Source organism: Coffea arabica, chromosome 3c, assembly GCF_036785885.1.
Source record: "Coffea arabica cultivar ET-39 chromosome 3c, Coffea Arabica ET-39 HiFi, whole genome shotgun sequence".
NCBI classification, from domain to species: Eukaryota; Viridiplantae; Streptophyta; class Magnoliopsida; order Gentianales; family Rubiaceae; genus Coffea; species Coffea arabica.
The window spans coordinates 1,464,122-1,482,833 of record NC_092314.1 but is presented as its reverse complement, the minus strand read 5'-3'; the positions used below and the strand labels follow the sequence as shown (position 1 = coordinate 1,482,833).

At 36.8% G+C, this 18,712-nt stretch overlaps 2 protein-coding genes across 4 annotated transcripts; both read left to right on the top strand.

Moving 5' to 3' along the window:
• The first annotated feature begins 3,624 nt into the window (after positions 1–3,624).
• Positions 3,625–11,873, top strand: LOC140037491 (ABC transporter C family member 4-like). Of its 3 annotated transcripts, none has more exons than XM_072081685.1 (12): positions 3,625–3,764; positions 4,194–6,333; positions 6,425–6,745; positions 6,906–6,992; positions 7,465–8,142; positions 8,222–8,386; positions 8,797–9,091; positions 9,455–9,669; positions 10,232–10,537; positions 10,637–10,700; positions 10,785–11,024; positions 11,319–11,873. In XM_072081685.1, exons 2-12 carry the CDS (start codon positions 4,237–4,239, stop codon positions 11,417–11,419), a joined length of 4,569 nt encoding a protein of 1,522 aa, XP_071937786.1. In that variant the 5' UTR covers positions 3,625–3,764; positions 4,194–4,236; the 3' UTR covers positions 11,420–11,873. The 3 variants fall into 3 exon arrangements, with proteins under 3 accessions (XP_071937786.1, XP_071937785.1, XP_071937787.1); XM_072081684.1 differs by having other exon boundaries at positions 3,728–3,983; XM_072081686.1 differs by lacking the exons at positions 3,625–3,764; positions 8,222–8,386 and adding an exon at positions 3,780–3,983.
• A 941-nt stretch (positions 11,874–12,814) lies between these two features.
• On the top strand, positions 12,815–18,243 carry LOC113738100 (ubiquitin-like-specific protease ESD4). The gene is made up of 9 exons (XM_072081683.1): positions 12,815–14,105; positions 14,197–14,276; positions 14,378–14,471; positions 14,589–14,687; positions 15,543–15,635; positions 15,730–15,849; positions 16,197–16,300; positions 17,012–17,084; positions 17,895–18,243. Exons 1-9 carry the CDS (start codon positions 13,296–13,298, stop codon positions 17,955–17,957), a joined length of 1,536 nt encoding a protein of 511 aa, XP_071937784.1. The 5' UTR covers positions 12,815–13,295; the 3' UTR covers positions 17,958–18,243.
• The last annotated feature ends 469 nt before the right edge of the window (positions 18,244–18,712 follow it).

Here is an 18,712-nt window from a genome sequence, read left to right as displayed (position 1 = left end):
AAAGCCACCGCCGTGAGATTTTGATTTCGCTCAATTAGGGGACAGTAAAAAGGCACCTTTACCCGCTACTATAGCCACGTGACATCCTGCTAAAATCACGTGCTACATTGCGCATATCGAGATTCTCCAATGATTGTAGAAGCTTAGCGCCGCCAACCAGCTTATTTTTTGGGTTTTTTTCATACTATAATGACCTTGCTTGGCACTTGAGTTTTTTTGACAAGTGTATCTGTTACAGATTTTTTAAAAATTTTACCTACAAAAGTTTTTAAACTATATATTTTAAAATATTAAAAAAAAAAACATATTTCAAAAAATTTTCTAAAAAATTCTACAATAAGTTATAATAAAATTTTAGACAAACACCTAAAAAAACTTACTTGCCAAACTACTTAACTTTCTCAACTGTGAAGTACAGTAAATTATTGCTCAAAATCTTTGGCGCTTTCATCCAAGATAGACTATATCTTACTTGGGCCATCTCAAAGCAATATCCACTGTTCTAGTATAGTAGTAATATTTAGTAGTATTTCTTTTAACGGTTTGTTTAACGGGTTCATAGGACGTTCGTTAAAATATATTTTAAATATTATAATTTTTAAAATATAAAAATAATTAGAAAAATTAAATAATTACAAGGGAGGAAGGATAAGATTAAATAGGAAAAATATATAAATGCAATAAGGATGATAATTATTAATATTTGTGTGTGTGTGTGTATATATATATATATATATATATATGATAGGTTAGATGAGTACTAAATGTGTTAACGAACATCTAAACAATACCTGTCAAAAAAACACTTTATTTGAATTGTTGGCCAGACACTAAAGCATTTATATTTTCGAGGTAGTAACCGTGACATGTGACAAGGACATTATCCCTTAATCACCTATGTTTGAATCGAGTGTTTCTATAAAACTTTTTAAATAAAAAAAAACTATTGTGTGGTGATTTTTTATATTCATTTCTTGGAAAAGAATGCTTTACATTTTTTTAAAAAAATTACTAGTGATAGTAAAGCAACAGGTTTAAAGTCCGTAAGAGGTTTCTGTTCATCATGAATCATTATTCTGTCCATTGCGAATCACGAGGCAACGCCCAGAAAAGCAACAAACAAACGAACGAACGAACAAAAACCCCACCACCTTTTGAGGTTTTCTCCAAGAACTATAGAAACAAACAAAATTTAGCAAAAAAGAACAAAGATACGAAAAAAAGAAAGGGACAATTCCAAAAACCTCATTTGAATGTTTTACTGGCTCCCTCAAAGTTTCGAGAATTACACTAACTTTTCTTGAGTTTAATTATCTTATAATATTTAGATCCGATCAATAATTAAAAATTATATTATGAGAGAGAAAATAATATGATTTCATCATCATTTCTCATCTACTATGTTATTTAATTAATTTAATACCGTTCCACTTATTAAAAGAAAAATACTAAATTTTGTTATTTATTATTAGGAATCAAATCACATACAACATAGTATATTATTTTATAAACAGTTTATTAAAAAATAGCATATTATAAAAAATAATATATTATTTCATATTTTTCATCTAATACAATATCCAAATTACTCTTTTCAATTACATTCTCAATGTCAAACATAACCACCAACAAATAATCAAAAATTTTGCAAAAAATAAAACACAGAAAATAGACTTTAACATCATAAACATTCTTGTTGATATATTAAGGTTGGTTTTTGGAATTTTTATGATATTAAAGTTCACTTTTTGTAATATTTTGGCTACAGATTTTTTTTAAAAATTATTTGTTGTTGATCGAATTTGACAATGGCTTTATGATTGAAAAGAATAATTTGAATATCATATTTAATGAAATATATGGAATAATATACTGGGAGTGTTTGGATACAAAACTTATCTCAAATAATATTTCGCTTGCATCATACACATATTTTCCAACCCACCTTTTTATATTCCCAACCACCTTTTTATCTCACATACATCGCATCACAAAAAGTGCTACAGTAATTATTCCAAATAATCCCTAATGATAAATAATAAATTATAGTATTTAATCCCTAATGATAAATAATAAATTATAGTATTTTATTTAATGTCTGGGTTGATATTAGATTAATTAAATAATTTAGTAGATGAGGGCAATGGGAACATCATATTATTTTCTCTCTACTAATATTACTTTTTGATTATTGGTTAGACCTAGATGTTATAAGATAATAAATTTAAAAAAAGATTAGTGTAATTTTTAAAATTTTAAGTGAAATAATCGGAAACCTCGAGGGGAATTTTTTAAATTATTCTAAAAATAGAATCAGCAGGCCACCACCTCCACCTCCACGTAATACTAATAGTACTGCTGTACTGGTACCCTCCTTCCTCGTTTGACCTTCCAGAAATCCTCGTTACCCGCAACTCCCCCATTGCCACGCGCTATTTCCTCTCCTCCGCTCACATTGCCTGTTTCTATCAAAAAAATATCTCTACGTTTTTTATGAATATATTTTTTTATTTTATATATATCAAATTATTATAATATATATTAAAAAAAACCTTCAAAAAATTGCAATCCAAACACTATATAAATTATTCTCAATTTTTTCCCTCCTTTCGTTGCGTCTCTAAATCTAGTCCAATGATAATCGTTGATTGATGAATACCAGTATCAATACAGTATAATTTGTCTATTATGCACAATAATCGTGTGTTGGTCACTTTGTCTCGAGTTCTTGAGATAGAAAAATGGTTCCGTTTGAATTGTAATTTTACAAAGTTTTTATAGAAAATGTATATATAAAATAAAAAAATAATTAAAAAAATGTGTAAGACGGAAAAGTGAGACATTTTTTTTCCTAGCAACGGTATAACCTACTCTATCCTAATCTATGGGGGGAGGGAGAGCCTAAGAAAGCTGTGATAAGGAGCTAGTAGATATACAGACCCAACTAAATCAAGGGAATTCTACTTAAGTTTCTTCCTGGTGGCCACCGAGCCGTTGACCCAGTGGTTAAAGTGAGACATTTCAATGCATAGTTTTCTACTAAGATGTGTACATGTTTTCTCCTACTATATAAGTAGCTTTTAGTAGGAGAAAAAAGGCATGGCCGGAGAGGTGAGTTTTCGATGCATGGGATTCAATTACATGCGCCATGTGAATGTTTTCTCCTACATGCAGCTTTTAAACATTAATTATTATTCTTATTTTCCTTCAAAGAATGTATCATTTAGTACCAATCGCTTGTCGGTCCTATGCATGCTAAGAATGACTTTCGCGTCCCCTAGCATTGCGTTTTTTTTCGAAAAATATATTATAGTGACATGATGTATGTAAAATAAAATTTTAATTTAAAAATATATCAAGAAAAATTCTAAAAACTCACGATCGTGCACTTAAACAATTTTAAAGGGTGCCATATGCACAAAAATGACTACTTTCTTCCATAGCACCCTGAATGACACAAAATTATTATTAGTCGCGCTTTTTTTGTGATGGAAAAGGATACAGACGTTAAATCGTGAAAAGGCATACCCAAAAAGTTAAAAAGGGATCTTTTTTTTTTTATATAATAAGAAAAATTAAAAGAATCTTGATTGCTACAGTCTCACCTTTTTTCCCATATTACGGAAGATTTCAGCTGTCAGTGGGCCGCTGGCTGCATTTCTATATTGGCCTCTTCTGACTGCTCATGTAAGCGATGAATAAGTAAAAAAAACAAACAAGATCCTGTCTTCTTCAACAGCTGCAGACTACAGAGCAGCGGAGTGGTACTATTTTTCTACAAAGAGTAGATATTTCCTATGCAATTACTGATTTAAGAAGGCTTCCTCGTTACGAGTGTACAAACCTGTCAATGGAGTAGTTGCTTCTATTTTGTCTCTTTTCTCGACTTATTTTGAAAATTCTTCTGAACAATAGTAACCACATCGAGTTTGCTTTCATTTCTGTTGAATTTTCTGCCCACAAAGTTCCTAATGCATTAGCAGGTGAATTTTCAGTTTCCATTGATACGTCTCTTGTGTTTACTTTGACATAACTCTATTTTCCGTGCTGAATCTAGCATCTGAAATTTTGAGCTCTTTGCTTGCCGGCTGCCGCACATGTATTTCTACGAAGTTCAGGGAACCAAGTACTACAAGGTTGTTTCTTGATAGGTTCAGCTGCTGTTAGACTAACTGATGCTTGTTGCTTTGCAGAGGTAGAGGGGAGGAGGATCGTCAAGTTGACTTACTAATTACTATGGCCATGGCTTCTAGATCCTGGCTAACATCCCTGGAGTGTTCAACCTCAACCATCCCATCGTCAGAAGGCCTATCTTTTCTTTCAGTTTTAAAGAACTGGTCGGAGTTCATTTTTTTATCACCATGTTCCCAGAGGATTCTTTTTTCTTCAGTTGACCTTCTTTTCCTAATCGTCTGCCTTGCATTGGCTGTCCGCAAGCTATTTTCTAGATTTTTTACAGAAAAAAATTCAAGCTCTGATCTTGATAAACCTCTACTTCCAGAAGAGAGGTCTCAGCTTAAGGTCACCCCTTGGTTCATAGCATCCGTAGCCGTGACTGCTCTTTTAGCTCTATCTTATATAGCCATCTGCATATTAGCCTTCACTCGAGGCGTTCAATCACCATGGAATCTCGCAGAAGCATTTTTCCTTCTGTTTCAAGCGGTAAGTCATGTTGTGATCTTGGTTTTGGTTGCTCACGAGAAGAGATTTGGTGCTGTTACTCATCCTATGGTCATTCGAGCCTACTGGGCTGTGAGCTTGATTGTTGTAGCTTTATTCTCGGCCACTGCAATCACTCGTATGGTAACCGTTGTTGGGGAAAACTTGGATCAAGAAATGAGAATAGATGACATCTATTCCTTGGTTAGTTTACCCTTTTATGTGTTTCTATTCATAGTTGCCATTCGAGGATCATCGGGACTTACTGTGGTCGAGGATCTACGAGTGGAGACGCATGATTCTGTTGATGCAGATGTTAATATCAGTGGCTTTGCCTCTGCTTCTTTGATCTCCAAAGCAATTTGGCTGTGGATGAATCCCTTGCTGAGTAAGGGATACAAAAGCCCTTTAAAGATGAATGAAGTGCCAACACTTCCACCGATTTTTCTAGCTGAAAAAATGGCAGAACAATTTGAGGTTAATTGGCGCAAGTCTGGTGAGAATTCAAAGAACCGTGTGATCTTTACATTGATTAGATGTTTCTGGAGGCATATTACCTTCACTGGTGTCCTGGCTGTTGTGCGGTTGCTAGTTACATATGTTGGTCCTATCCTGATCCAATCATTTGTTGATTTTGCTTCTGGGGACAGAAGCAACCTTGCTGAAGGATTTTATCTGGTATTGATCCTCTTGGTTGCAAAAGTTGTCGAAGTCCTTAGTTCACATCAATTCAATTTCCAGACCCAGAGACTTGGTATGCTCATTAGGTCCTCTTTAATCACTGCCTTGTACAAGAAGGGGCTCAGACTTAGTTGCTCCGCTAGACAGGCTCATGGGGTTGGACAGATTGTGAATTATATGGCTGTGGACTGCCAGCAACTCTCTGACATGATGCCCCAGATGCATGCTTTGTGGTTGATGCCATTACAAATTGGAATATCTTTGGTTCTTCTGTATCTATACATGGGCATTTCAATGCTTGTATCACTAGTAGCAGTTTTTGCTGTATTGATATTCACACTCATGATTGCGCGCAAGAACAATTTCTACCAGTTCAATCTTATGATGAGCCGTGATTGTAGAATGAAGACAACCAATGAGTTACTTAACAATATGAGAGTGATCAAGTTTCAAGCATGGGAAGAGCACTTCAACAAAAAAATCCTGCAATTTCGCGAAAAGGAATACGGGTGGCTCAGCAAGTTCATGTATGCAATTTCATACAATATGGCAGTACTTTGGAGCGTCCCAGTTGTTATAGCAGCTCTTACCTTTGTTGTTGCAATTTTAATGCATGTGCCCCTTGGCGCTGGAAAAGTGTTCACTGTGACGACAATCCTGAAAATTTTACAAGAGCCCATCAGAACCTTCCCACAATCTCTTATGGCAGTTTCTCAGGCAATCATCTCTCTGGAAAGGTTGGATGGGTATCTGACGAGTCATGAATTGGACACTAAGACCGTGGAAAGAGAGGAAGGCTGCAGTGACCGAATAGCACTGCAGGTCAAAGATGGTACCTTTTCATGGGAGGATGAAGGAGCAGAGCAAGTTTTGAAAGATGTCAATTTCCAGATCAAGAAAGGGGAGCTTGCTGCAATTGTCGGAACTGTTGGATCAGGGAAATCTTCCTTACTGGCTGCAGTTCTTGGTGAGCTTAAAAAAATATCAGGAACGGTATGCATCTGTTTTTTATCCTTTTATCGAATCGATTGCCTAACGTATAATGATATATATGATCCTACCTCTTGCTTGACGCATTGTACAGGTTAGAGTTTGTGGGAGCACTGCATATGTGGCACAAAGTTCATGGATACAGAATGCAACTATCCAAGACAACATCTTGTTTGGTTCACCCCTAAACACAAAGAGATACAAGGAAGTAATAAGAGCTTGCTCACTGGAGAAAGACTTGGAGATATTCGAATATGGTGACCAGACTGAGATTGGAGAACGTGGAATCAACCTTAGTGGTGGCCAGAAGCAACGTATACAACTTGCAAGAGCAGTATATCAGGATTGTGATATCTATCTTCTTGATGATGTATTTAGTGCGGTTGATGCTCACACCGGGACGGAGATATTTAAGGTCAGTGCACAGTCTTGTGCCAATTTCCGTTGGTTATTGGATTTTGTCTTTCTTTAGATGATAGTTTATAGATATTAGACTATGATCCTGCATAATCACTGTAATATTTGGGCAAGTGATGGGACTGCATGGAAACCTAATGCAAAATGAATTTTTGCAGGAGTGTGTGAGGGGAGCTCTGAAACATAAGACAATCTTACTTGTGACTCACCAGGTTGACTTCCTGCACAATGCTGATCTTATTCTGGTGAGTCTAAGCAGGCTCCAAATTATGACGTTCGCTTCTACTTGATAGGCAAATTGATGACTTCAGTGATCTGAAGCTGTCTCATATTTATGACTTTCTTTCATCAGTTTATAAAAAAGAGAGTATACATGCAGGGTTTTAACATTCATAAATATTTGACTGTGGTTTCATTAATTCATGTCTGAGTTTGTATCTAGATGTTTTCACTTAGTTGATTTAAGTAGTTTACATGTGCCATATCTGAAGCTAACACGTATTCTGCAGATAAAATTTTCATTATCCACGTCTGGTAAAGTTTGATCAACTCCACCTTTATTGCATCTTAGATATGGAAGCTTCCATCGTAATATTAGCATGTTTACATGAAAGTGAGTATGTTGCACAGAATCTCCCAAACAAGGCTATAATGCTAAAGCATGGATGAAAACATTAAACCAAAATTCTGTAGCTCAAGGTGCAATTCTTGTGCCAGGTGATGCGCGATGGGAAGATTGTGCAATCTGGGAAATATGATGAGCTTCTTCAATCTGGGATGGATTTTGGTGCACTTGTAGCTGCCCATGAATCCTCTGTAGACCTTGTAGAAAGGAGTGCAAATAATTCTGATGAAAGAACACAAGAAATATACTCCCCACGCCCACTCCCCATAACACCAAAATCACCCCACTCACCAAAGGCATTAACACCCATATCACCTGTATCAGGCCAGGGTGATCCAACTGATGAAAGCTGGTCCTTAGACGAATCTAAATCTGAAAAAGGCAATTCCAAGCTCATTGAAGATGAAGAGAGAGAAACTGGTAAAGTCAGTTTAGCTGTCTACAAGCAGTATTGCACTACGGCATATGGATGGTGGGGAATAGTAGCTATTGTAGGTTCATCCCTGTTATGGCAGCTATCCCTTATGGCGGGTGATTACTGGCTTGCATATGAGACTTCAGGAGATACTCTATTCAACCCTTCGTTGTTCATTGAAACGTATGCAGCTATAGCAGTTGTTTCGTGCATACTGGTGGGCATCAGAATGTTCTTTCAGACGTTTATTGGTCTGAAAATAGCTCAAAGTTTTTTCAGTCAAATTCTTGAAAGCATCCTTCATGCGCCAATGTCATTCTTTGACACCACTCCATCAGGAAGAATATTAACTAGGGTAAGTTTCACCTCCTTGTCCAGTTGGAAATTTATTATAACTCTCTAGTACCTGGACTGATAAAGGATCTATTTTGCAGGCATCAAATGATCAATTCAACATTGATATATTGATTCCATTTTTCTTAAGTCTGACGATTTCCATGTACTTCACAGTAATTAGCATTTTGTTTATCACATGTCAATATGCTTGGCCAACAATATTCCTCATAATCCCACTGATTTGGCTCAATTACTGGTACCGGGTATGGACATTTTTCCATCTATTTGATTTCCATTGTTTCGAATTTTCATTTTCTGAAAACTGCTGAGCTTTGATGGCTATGTCTGGCATCCCTTCAATAGTATTGGATGTTTTGCATTTTGAGACTAATAGTAGATGTGTCCTATAGATTGAAATCCTATGGAGATTGGTGAGTATTTGTGTCGCTATCTTGTACCGAGTATGTAGCAGAAGTTTCTTTTCTACACCATTCATGGTCCCATAGAATTCAATTTCGCATCAACTAATGTTCACATCAGCCTTGGTTTTAACATACATCAGAGGCTTTGCCAGCATATGTTTAAATTAAATATGCACTAGACACCAACCTGCCATTGTCTTCCCAGTAACGGATCTTATCCATTTTATGGTTCAAAATTTTTTGGCTTGCAGGGATATTATCTTTCCTCATCTCGTGAACTAAGCCGTCTTGATTCAATCACCAAAGCCCCAGTCATCCATCACTTCTCAGAGTCGATTTCTGGTGTTATGACCATACGTGGCTTCAGGAAGCAAGAGAAGTTCTTTCAGGAAAATTTTGATAGAGTTAACGCAAATCTGCGCATGGATTTTCACAACAATGGATCTAATGAATGGTTGGGTTTCCGCTTGGAGATGATTGGCAGTTTTCTGCTGTGCGCTGCCACAGCATGCATGGTCTTGTTGCCAAGTACTATTATAAAGCCAGGTGGTATTCTTTATAATTTAGAAGTATGCAACTCCTTGTGAAACGCATATCTCCTTTAAATCTTATACAAGGCTGAATTTATATATATCTACCATCATCATACATAAAAGGAAACATCCACAACAATGCCCAACTTGCATGTGTCTCTTCAACTGGCATGGATCCCATACCCCTAGCCAGTGTCATATTAGGAGCTAAACAATAGTTACAATAAATTATTCTTTTTTACATGTTTACCAAAAGTATTTAAATTTGGTAACAAACAAAAGCAATTGCAAATTTTTTTTGATGGAATGAAGAAGATAATGCTAAGCTCAATATTTAGATTTCCAAAGTTTGACATTTTGGTTTTCATGCTATCAGAATACGTTGGCTTGTCTCTTTCCTATGGCCTGCCACTGAATGCCGTGCTATTCTGGACTGTGTACATGAGCTGCTTGGTGGAGAACCGAATGGTTTCAGTTGAGAGGATAAAACAGTTCATAACCATCCCATCTGAAGCTCCATGGAGGTATAAAGAGTTTGTTCCACCTTCCAACTGGCCAAGCCATGGTGACATTGAAGTTACCAACTTACAGGTAATCTGCTTACATTTCACCACAAAAGCTTGGAGTATTTGAGCAGCTTTAGCTGCATTCCTTATAGCATGTAATTCTAATAATCTTACTCTTAAGTTGACAAAAACCTTACTGCAAATTGAAGATTAATTAGGATTGTTTTTCTTCTTCTCTTTTAGCATTGAGACTTAATTTTATTGGAATTTCCACAGAGGGAGGTATAGATGCACAATGTTTATGATTTATTTTGTACTATTGCCTTAAAGGAAATTAGGGAATACCATTAGTTAGCTTTTATGCTTGTTTAAGTCCTAGACAATGCGACTGATGTTGTCCAATATTCAGTAAATATACTAGAAATCCTTCTGAAAACTCATGTTGCCTGAATCTTGATTAGTAGGAACTGGGTGCAATGTACAGAATGGCTTTTAATCAATCTTGTCCCGCAATTTGTGGTTGGCATGATACATAGTAGTAGTTTCACATAAATTATGAAATTCATGTGCTTACCCATACTAGCAAGTAGACTTTTTTTCTTGCATGTGGAAGCTCTTGGTGAATCTCTATACCTGACTTTGAGCAGGTTAGGTATCGAACAAATACCCCTCTTGTTTTGAAAGGGATATATCTCAGAATCCATGGAGGAGAAAGAATTGGTGTTGTTGGCAGAACTGGAAGTGGAAAATCTACTCTTATCCAAGTTTTCTTTAGGTTGGTGGAGCCTGCGAATGGCAAGATTATCATTGATGGGATCAACATTTGTCAGCTAGGCCTCCATGATCTTCGATCTCGCTTCGGGATCATCCCTCAGGAACCTGTCCTTTTTGAAGGAACTATTAGAAGTAACATCGACCCCATTGGGTTGTATTCAGATGATGAAATATGGAAGGTAGTTACTACATGTCATTTAATGATCCGAGTTTCAGATCTTGTAGTATTACATTCTGACACCTGGGCGTCATCTGTCATGTTTTCCTTGTCTGTCCAGAGTCTTGAACGTTGCCAACTGAAAGATGTAGTGGCTGCAAAACCTGAAAAACTTGATGCTTCAGGTCTCCATTGCGGATCTTATTTCCCTTTTGACTCTGCATTTCTGGTTTATGTAGACTTAATGGTAATACTTTTATTATCTTCAGTGGCTGATTGTGGAGACAATTGGAGTGTGGGCCAGAGACAGCTTCTCTGCTTGGGGAGGGTCTTGCTGAAACAGAGCAAGATCTTATTTATGGATGAAGCAACAGCTTCTGTTGATTCCCAAACTGATGCTGTGATTCAAAAGATCATTCGTGAGGACTTCTCAGCCTGTACAATCATTACCATAGCTCACAGGATACCCACTGTCATAGACTGCGACAGGGTATTAGTCGTAGATGACGGTCAGTTTCTCACTACTTTGCTGATGAAGCATTCATTATTCCATCGTTAAAATTTTACAAAAGCTCTTCCCCATTCATTACAAACAGTCGAGTTTCATAGGATATTAAGTGCTCACTATATCATGAATCGTTTAGACCTCCAATTTGAGTTCTTTTTCCCTCCTCAACCCTTTCAATGCTGATGCATCTGCTTTTTGATATTTTGAGGCTTCCAGTTCCAAGACCTCTTTACAGAAGCTACAGAAGTTACATTTAGGTACTCTAATTTATGGCTTTGGTGTTATGTTCGAACAGGATGGGTAAAGGAATTCGACAGACCATCTAAGTTGCTAGAGAGGCGCTCGCTGTTTGGGGCACTGGTCCAGGAATATTCCAACAGGTCATCAGGATTATAGCACGTCCAGCTCTCCAAAGGTGCTAGAGGTTGCAACAACCAGCTCGCTTACACCTTTTCTCTTGGCTGCCTAGAACCCAATTTTGACGATTCGATTCGATTCGAGGAGGCAAGTGAATGGGGAGGGATCTTGGTGATGAAATTTTGCCTTTCTTTCTCCTGCTCATAGGCAGGCAACTGTGGTGAAGTAGTAGTAGTAGATTCGTCAATAAAGTTGCTATGATGGCGGCCTTGAGAGAACGCTGCAACAGGGTTGAAATTGCCGCGATTCTGGACTTTGCGGATCTTTTGGAGATCAATAATCTGTTAGGCTAGCTTTTCTTGTGAGACATCTGTAGCATGGCGCTAATGGCAGATTCTTGTACATCTAGAGGATTAGTTCATCATCAATTTTGAATTGTTTATGGCTAAGAATAATCAGAATAGATGGGACTTATCCAATGTTTTTGCAGGTACATTCAGCTTTTTCTGAAACTAAGCGCATTTGTTTATGTGCATCTGGTATGATCATGCATGAAACAAATGATCCATCAAGAAAAGTTTACGAGACAAATGCTAAAGCTATATGTTGTCGATACAGGAACTGAAGGCCTTACATCTAATTGGAGGAAGTGCTGCAAGATTTCGCCCCACATTTTATGAAATCTCACGGCCATGAAATCCAATACTACTATTTTGCATCCTTTTGATTTGACATCTTTCGCCCCACCAGACACCACCACAGTGACGGTGAATGCTGGACTAGTTTTTTTTTTTTTCTTAAAATAAAATTGGGTAAGTAAAAATTTATTATTAGTACATAAAAACAAACCCAACAAATGGGAGGTTTCAAGTCAACAATTCTAATTTATACAATTTATGCACTCGGATAGCACTCTAACATGTATTTTTGTATATGAAATCCAGGATCAGATAAAACTACGAGATAACATCACAATACAGTTTGTTTAAGTATAATAAAAATTTTGAAAATAAATATTAAATAATTCTCATTCTTCTTCGAGAATAATAAATATTAGTATGAATATATTCTAGATATATGAAAAACTTAAACTTGTCACGCTCCCTTACCAGAAAAATTTCTTCATACATTGTGCATTGAAGTAACTTTTTCAAATACCCCAAGTTCTATAATTGTTATTCTGAAGATTAAATCAGACTATGATTATCAACAATTAGCTGTTTGGTAAATCATCTCATACATAATTTACAATTTCACCAACACATTGTACAATTTTTTCATCAACCACGTCACACAATTGTAGAAACTATATGAATTTACTTCCAATCTCTCAATTCTCAATAGTAGCCCTAATACTACAATTGAAATTGGGATTTTTTTTTCCCCTGAAACTGAAAGTAAAACCGCGAAACCCATCAAAACCCTTTCCTTTTCGGAATCCCCCATTTCTCTCCAGGGCCCCCTCTCTCTCACACGCGCACGCACAGTGGAAAACACACACACACACTCTCTCTCTCTCTCTCTCTCTCTCTACACGTATAAAACAAGTCAAATTTTCAAAATTGATAGCCTAATTTTCATATTTTCGGCAGATCGATCGCTCCAATATTTGATCTTCTATTTCCCAACGGACTCATTCATCAGAAGCAAGCACTAATTCCAGTAGTATTAGTTCTCCCTTTGTTTTTATCTGTTTGCGGGTTAAATTTCGAAACCCTAATTTAATCTCCCCCTTTTCCATCAATTTATGCTTCTTCCTTTCCATTGCCCATACATTTCATTATTGTAGCCTCATTTTTGTTGAGCGTCGGAGAATTGATAGAGAATTTGCCGGCAATGGTTTAGGTTTCTCGATGAATTTTCGGAGGTTTTTTTCCCTGCTACAGTTTGTTAGAAATCCAGATTTTGTTTATCCATGGGTGCGTTAACGAGTAATAGGAAGCGCGGATACGACTTTAGCAGCAGCGTGAATTACGGAAGCCTAGTTTCAAATTCACCTGTTTCTAAAAAATCCAGACTTCCGGCGTCTATAAATCAGACTACAGGTCGGACGGACCGTATAACCGCAGTTTTCCAGTTTTTTAGGTATCCCGTTGAGAAAACTTTGTTCAAAAGGGAGCCTCATGCCCCTGTTAGACGGCACAGAGGTGTGTCTTCTGTAAATTTGGGGAATTCTGCTTCTAAAGTTAGTTACAAAGTCGGTTCAGCTGACGAAATGGGGAACCTTTTGAGTGGGCAATATAAAAGTACGAAAAGAAGTGCATTGGATACATTGAGGTTTAATGAAGAAGATAAGAAGGTGACTGAGGTAGCTAAAGAGGAGGTGCAGGAGGTTTCTGAAGATTCCAGTATTGAGGAGGTTGAGATTTTAGAGGTTAGGGAGGACCAGAAGTGGAAGGACGGTAATGGGGTTGTTGATGAGGACTCGAGGAAATTTGATGGGATTGCTGTGGATAAGGATTCTCGGCCATCAAGTTCGTCAGCAATGACAAATGTGAGTGATGGGATTTTGAAGGTGGAGACTACAGAGAAGTTGCTGGCGTCTTTGTCGTTAAGTCAGGAGTTGGGCGTTCCACAAGAAAGCGTGCACAAGAAATTGTTATATGTTGCAGAGAGGAGGAATGATAAAATTAACTCGTTGAATTTTCAGATTGAATATACTGAGAAGCAATTGCAGCTACAACAGTTATTGCGTCCCCAGAAGAAAGAAGAAGCTGCTAAGAAGGTAATCTTTTTGAGCCATGAAAGTATGGAATTTTCTTGCTGTGTATATTTATTTATTTATTTTTGCTTACTTTGCTTGCATTTGATTGCAGGATGTGACAGCAGAAGCTTTTAAGCCTCTTACTGAGGAAGAAGAGACTGAGGTTAACCGTGCTCTTTCTAATTCCAGTCGGTATGAGTTAATGCTGTCTTTGTTTGCCTTTAAATGGCTCCATATTGGTCCATTTTATGCTGCTGTTATCATTTCATTTTTATTCTGTGGTTTATGTACAGGAGGAAGCTTTTGGTGACCCATGAAAATTCAAATATTAGTATTACAGGAGAAGTTTTGCAGTGCTTGAGACCACGTGCATGGTTGAATGATGAGGTGAACTTTGCTTTTTTGTCAGCTTCCATGAACTTGGTGAAAAGACTTCTTATCGAGTTAGCACAAGCATTTGACAAAGGTTTTTTCCCTCTGTAAATGGGCTTTCTTCTTTTGCAGGTTATCAATTTATATCTTGAGCTTTTAAAAGAAAGGGAGAGAAGGGAGCCTAAAAAATTCTTGAATTGCCATTTCTTTAACACTTTCTTTTTCAAAAAGGTCAGTGAGCTCTCTTTTCCGCATTTAGGCAAGAAAAGGTTGATTGGTTGTAATAACTTCTATATGTATTGGTTCTTTTAGGGCTTAGACTTGAATGTGTTATTGTACCCATTTGTCAACATTTCATGCAATTTGCTTCAAAACTTACAAAATAGAAAATTAGAGTAAAAAGGCTAAGTTTGGAATTTGAATATCAGTCTTCTAGATTTTTACCAGCATTTTTTAGCATCTATGAGATTGGAGAACTTAAACTGTACACTTTTTGGGAAGCATTGGAGGCCTGGGGCCCTGGGCATGAAGACTTCTATTGCAATTATGAGTTTTCCTATTACATAGTACATGCATAGAAGTGTGGAAAGATGGATAAGCTTGAAAGAAAAATTGGTTGTGTTTTTGTAAGGTGAATATAATACTAAGGATGGAAATCTATTGCTGATGTTAAATATTGACTGCTAAGTAACATATGCCCCGTCATTCTCAAATTCTCTGCATGTTAAGGATTTCCAATTTGTTGGTCAAATCAAGTTAATGAAATTCTAGAAATTGGACTCCTGTTGCTTTTTAAATATACGGTGCATGCTTCGCTGAGATCTAGGTGGATTCAATCAATCAACTAAACCTACTTTGTGATGGTTTCTAGTTTTTTTTTTTTTTTTTTTTTTTTGAGAATGCTTTCTGCTTTACTATGAAAATTTTTGCGTGAAGTAGTTGTAGAATTGCAACTTATTCATTTGAAAGAATTGTGAGGTCATGAGTTTGATATATGATGTGATTTGATAGGTTATCCTTAGATTTAAGAACTTTTTTTGTCTTCTATGCCTCAATCAGTTTTTTGGGTGACATTTGAAATTGCAGCTAGTTAGTGGAAAGGGCGGATATAACTATCAATCAGTTCGGAGATGGACTTCCCAAAAGAAGCTTGGATATTGTATCTTTGATTGTGATAAGGTAGGATCCTTAGATCCTTAGGTTGTTTTTGTGGAGTACTGGATTTGATCCCTTGGCTTAGTTTAAAGTTAGATGATGTTTCTAATTTATTCAGATTTTTGTACCAATTCACAAAGAAGTCCATTGGTGCTTAGCAGTCATCAACAAGAAGGATGAAAAGTTTCAGTATCTTGATTCGCTTGGTGGAGTTGATAGTCAAGTGATTAAAGTACTGGTAAGCTTTTTTTTTTTTTTTTTTTTTAAAGTGCTTTGAGTCCTCAATTACAGGGTTGATAAAGTTGTCAGAGGAGTTGACTCACTTATATGGTCTTCAAACAGAGTCATAATGGGCCTTGCTTTCACTAGTTTAAGAAATCCAAAACGAAATGTCCCATATTGTTGTCTACATGTTAGCTGCAATTCTTCAATTGTTCCTATGATTGATTTAAATTTTTTTTTTCTTTCATTATAAAGAAGTAAAAGAATGTTCCTGATACATAAAGAAAGAAGACAAAAGTTTTGGTGTTTAACTCATAGTGCTATGTGGTGATGAAGCCAGTTTTTTGATATTTATATCTCCAGGCTAGATACATTGTAGATGAAGTCAAGGACAAGTGTGGCAAAGGGATTGATGTTAGTTCCTGGCAGCAAGAATTTGTTGCGGACCTTCCAGAACAGGAGAATGGGTACTGAAGTTTCTTTTTGGTCAAATTTCTGCTTGCAAAATGGTTTCAACCTGAGAAATAGTTCTAAGCTAATATCCATATCATTTAGTGATTTATCTTATGTCTAGGAAAACGTTCCTTGTAAACTGCTAATAGCCTAATACATAGCCCTTTATGTGTATGAAAGTTAGCAAAATTCTGGCCCTTCCCACCCTCAACAATAGCAGCAGGTATATGAAATAAATTTGCCTCGTGCATCTAGTGATATTTGGATAGATATTTGACATCATATCTATGTGTGCTCTCTGTTAAATTGCTTATAAGCACCAATTATAATTTGAGGTTAAAATGTGGGAGGTTAAAACGCCTACTATATCCTGTCTTTAGTTAGTGAATCTCCTCTTTGTCATCTTCTTCATTCTTAGCCCAATTTCGACTTTTGTTATTGCAATATAGATCGTGTGAAATGGCAGTCATCATCACTTTCACAGGATACCTGATTAGTCTTTTCTGCCATTTACCTTTGGGATGCTGTTCACTTTCTGTTGTTAATTGTTGTGGTTTGCTCATGTGGTATGAGCTTAAATGATTGTCCCTCTGTTTTGTCACTGGTGCAAAAAGATTGATTTCATTTAGCTCTAATATAACTGTACAAGCGAAATTAAGAATTCTTCTCCATTTTTCTTTATGAATTGTTCAATAAAACAAGGTTTTTGTCTGTGTTATGAGCAGATTCGACTGCGGTGTGTTTATGATCAAATATGCCGACTTTTACAGTAGAGATATTGGACTCTGTTTTAATCAGGTAAATGCACAACCTGAGAGATATGGTTTATTTATGTCTTTTAAATCTTCTTGAGCCTGCGATTAGCTTGACTTTACAGGATTTCGTTATTCTTTCCTGTTTGAATTTGTTGGATACTTCAGATTCTGAAGGAGATTTTAGTTTAGTATTGCAGAACATCAGAAGGAGGCATGTGCAGATTGTTTATAAACCGCAGTGTATTAAATATCTTCTCTCTGTGATGCTGTCGTAGTTCGGTGTTGAGATAGCCATAACATATTATTCCATGGAGCATTCATGTCTCTAGTTGTATGTCCTCTGTTTATGAAGGGATCAGGGGTGTATGTTATGTCAGATGAGAGTTAGCTGACACTGAATTGGTGAGATAATTAACTAGAAAGGACAGAGTTATCATGGGCCAAAGTAAAAAACAAAGTGTTTATTACTTCCGGTTGTACCATTAGCAGATTTGGTTGTGTATTATTCTAACATTAGTAGGATTGGACAGCATTTCATGGAAATTTCTGAAGCTTAGTTGATGCCTTTAGCTGCCATGTTTACCCAGTGGTTAATGTCAGAACAGGTTGTCTTGATTGTTTGGTAATTTGTAATCTGTCTGTCTATTGAGCTTTCTCTGTCTATTAAGCTTTTTCGTTATTCTGTGCATCTGTATGTCAAAGATCGAGGTATGGGTGGGGGAGACGAGGTTTACTAGGGACTTAAGCATGTTATTCATTACTGCTTTTAATATCTCCAAATGTCGTAGTTGCTGCTTTAGCTTTAGATTGAAAGGGCTCTTCTTTCTAACTTGTGTTTTCTTCTTGCCTGTAGGAACACATGCCATACTTTAGGCTGAGGACCGCTTTAGAGATTTTGAGGTCAAAAGCTGAGTGATCATTCTGGATGCTGTATATTTGCTAATTGACAGATCATGGATATGCATGAAAATGCTGGAGAACGAGGAATGAACAGATTAAAACAAAAAAATGACATCACTTGACATCCTGGTACGAGTGACGTGGCATTTTATCTTTGCCCAAGAGTTTGGTAACCTTTTTCCCCACACGTGAGGCAAATGGACAGCTATCAAGTTTTTTTTTTTTTTTTTTTTTTTTCTTTTCCTGGTATGGTTTTGTTTGGGAGCTTGTGGTTTTGATGCTGGTCATCTTCTCTGAGTGACTGCCTATTATTGGTGCGCCGAGTAAAGGTTACCTTCATCGGAGATGTAATCTCTGGGGCCCTTGTTTCACTAGGAAATTGGATTGATTCTATAGTGGTCTGCACCAATTTTTTTTTTTTGGCTTAGAATGTGAAGGCATGTATACTGCAGGATCAGGTCTCCATATTGTTAATCTTGTCTGTTTTTCCCCGTATACTTGCATTCATTTACGGAGGGATTTTTTGCGCATTCATATCTTTCCTTTCCCTCCCCCGTCTGCTGACAGATCGCCTGTAGCTGTTTGGGTGCGGTTGGATCCAAACAGGGATTGGGACGTTACCGAGTTTTATGGCTTAAAACAAAAAATACGTCTACACCTGTATTCCAACTCGCAAATCAGATTTAGTGCTTCACAAGCCCTCTTTTCGCTACGGGTATAAACGAGACGAGATTCTTCTGTCAACAGGCTCTTAGTAAACATAAACGGAGG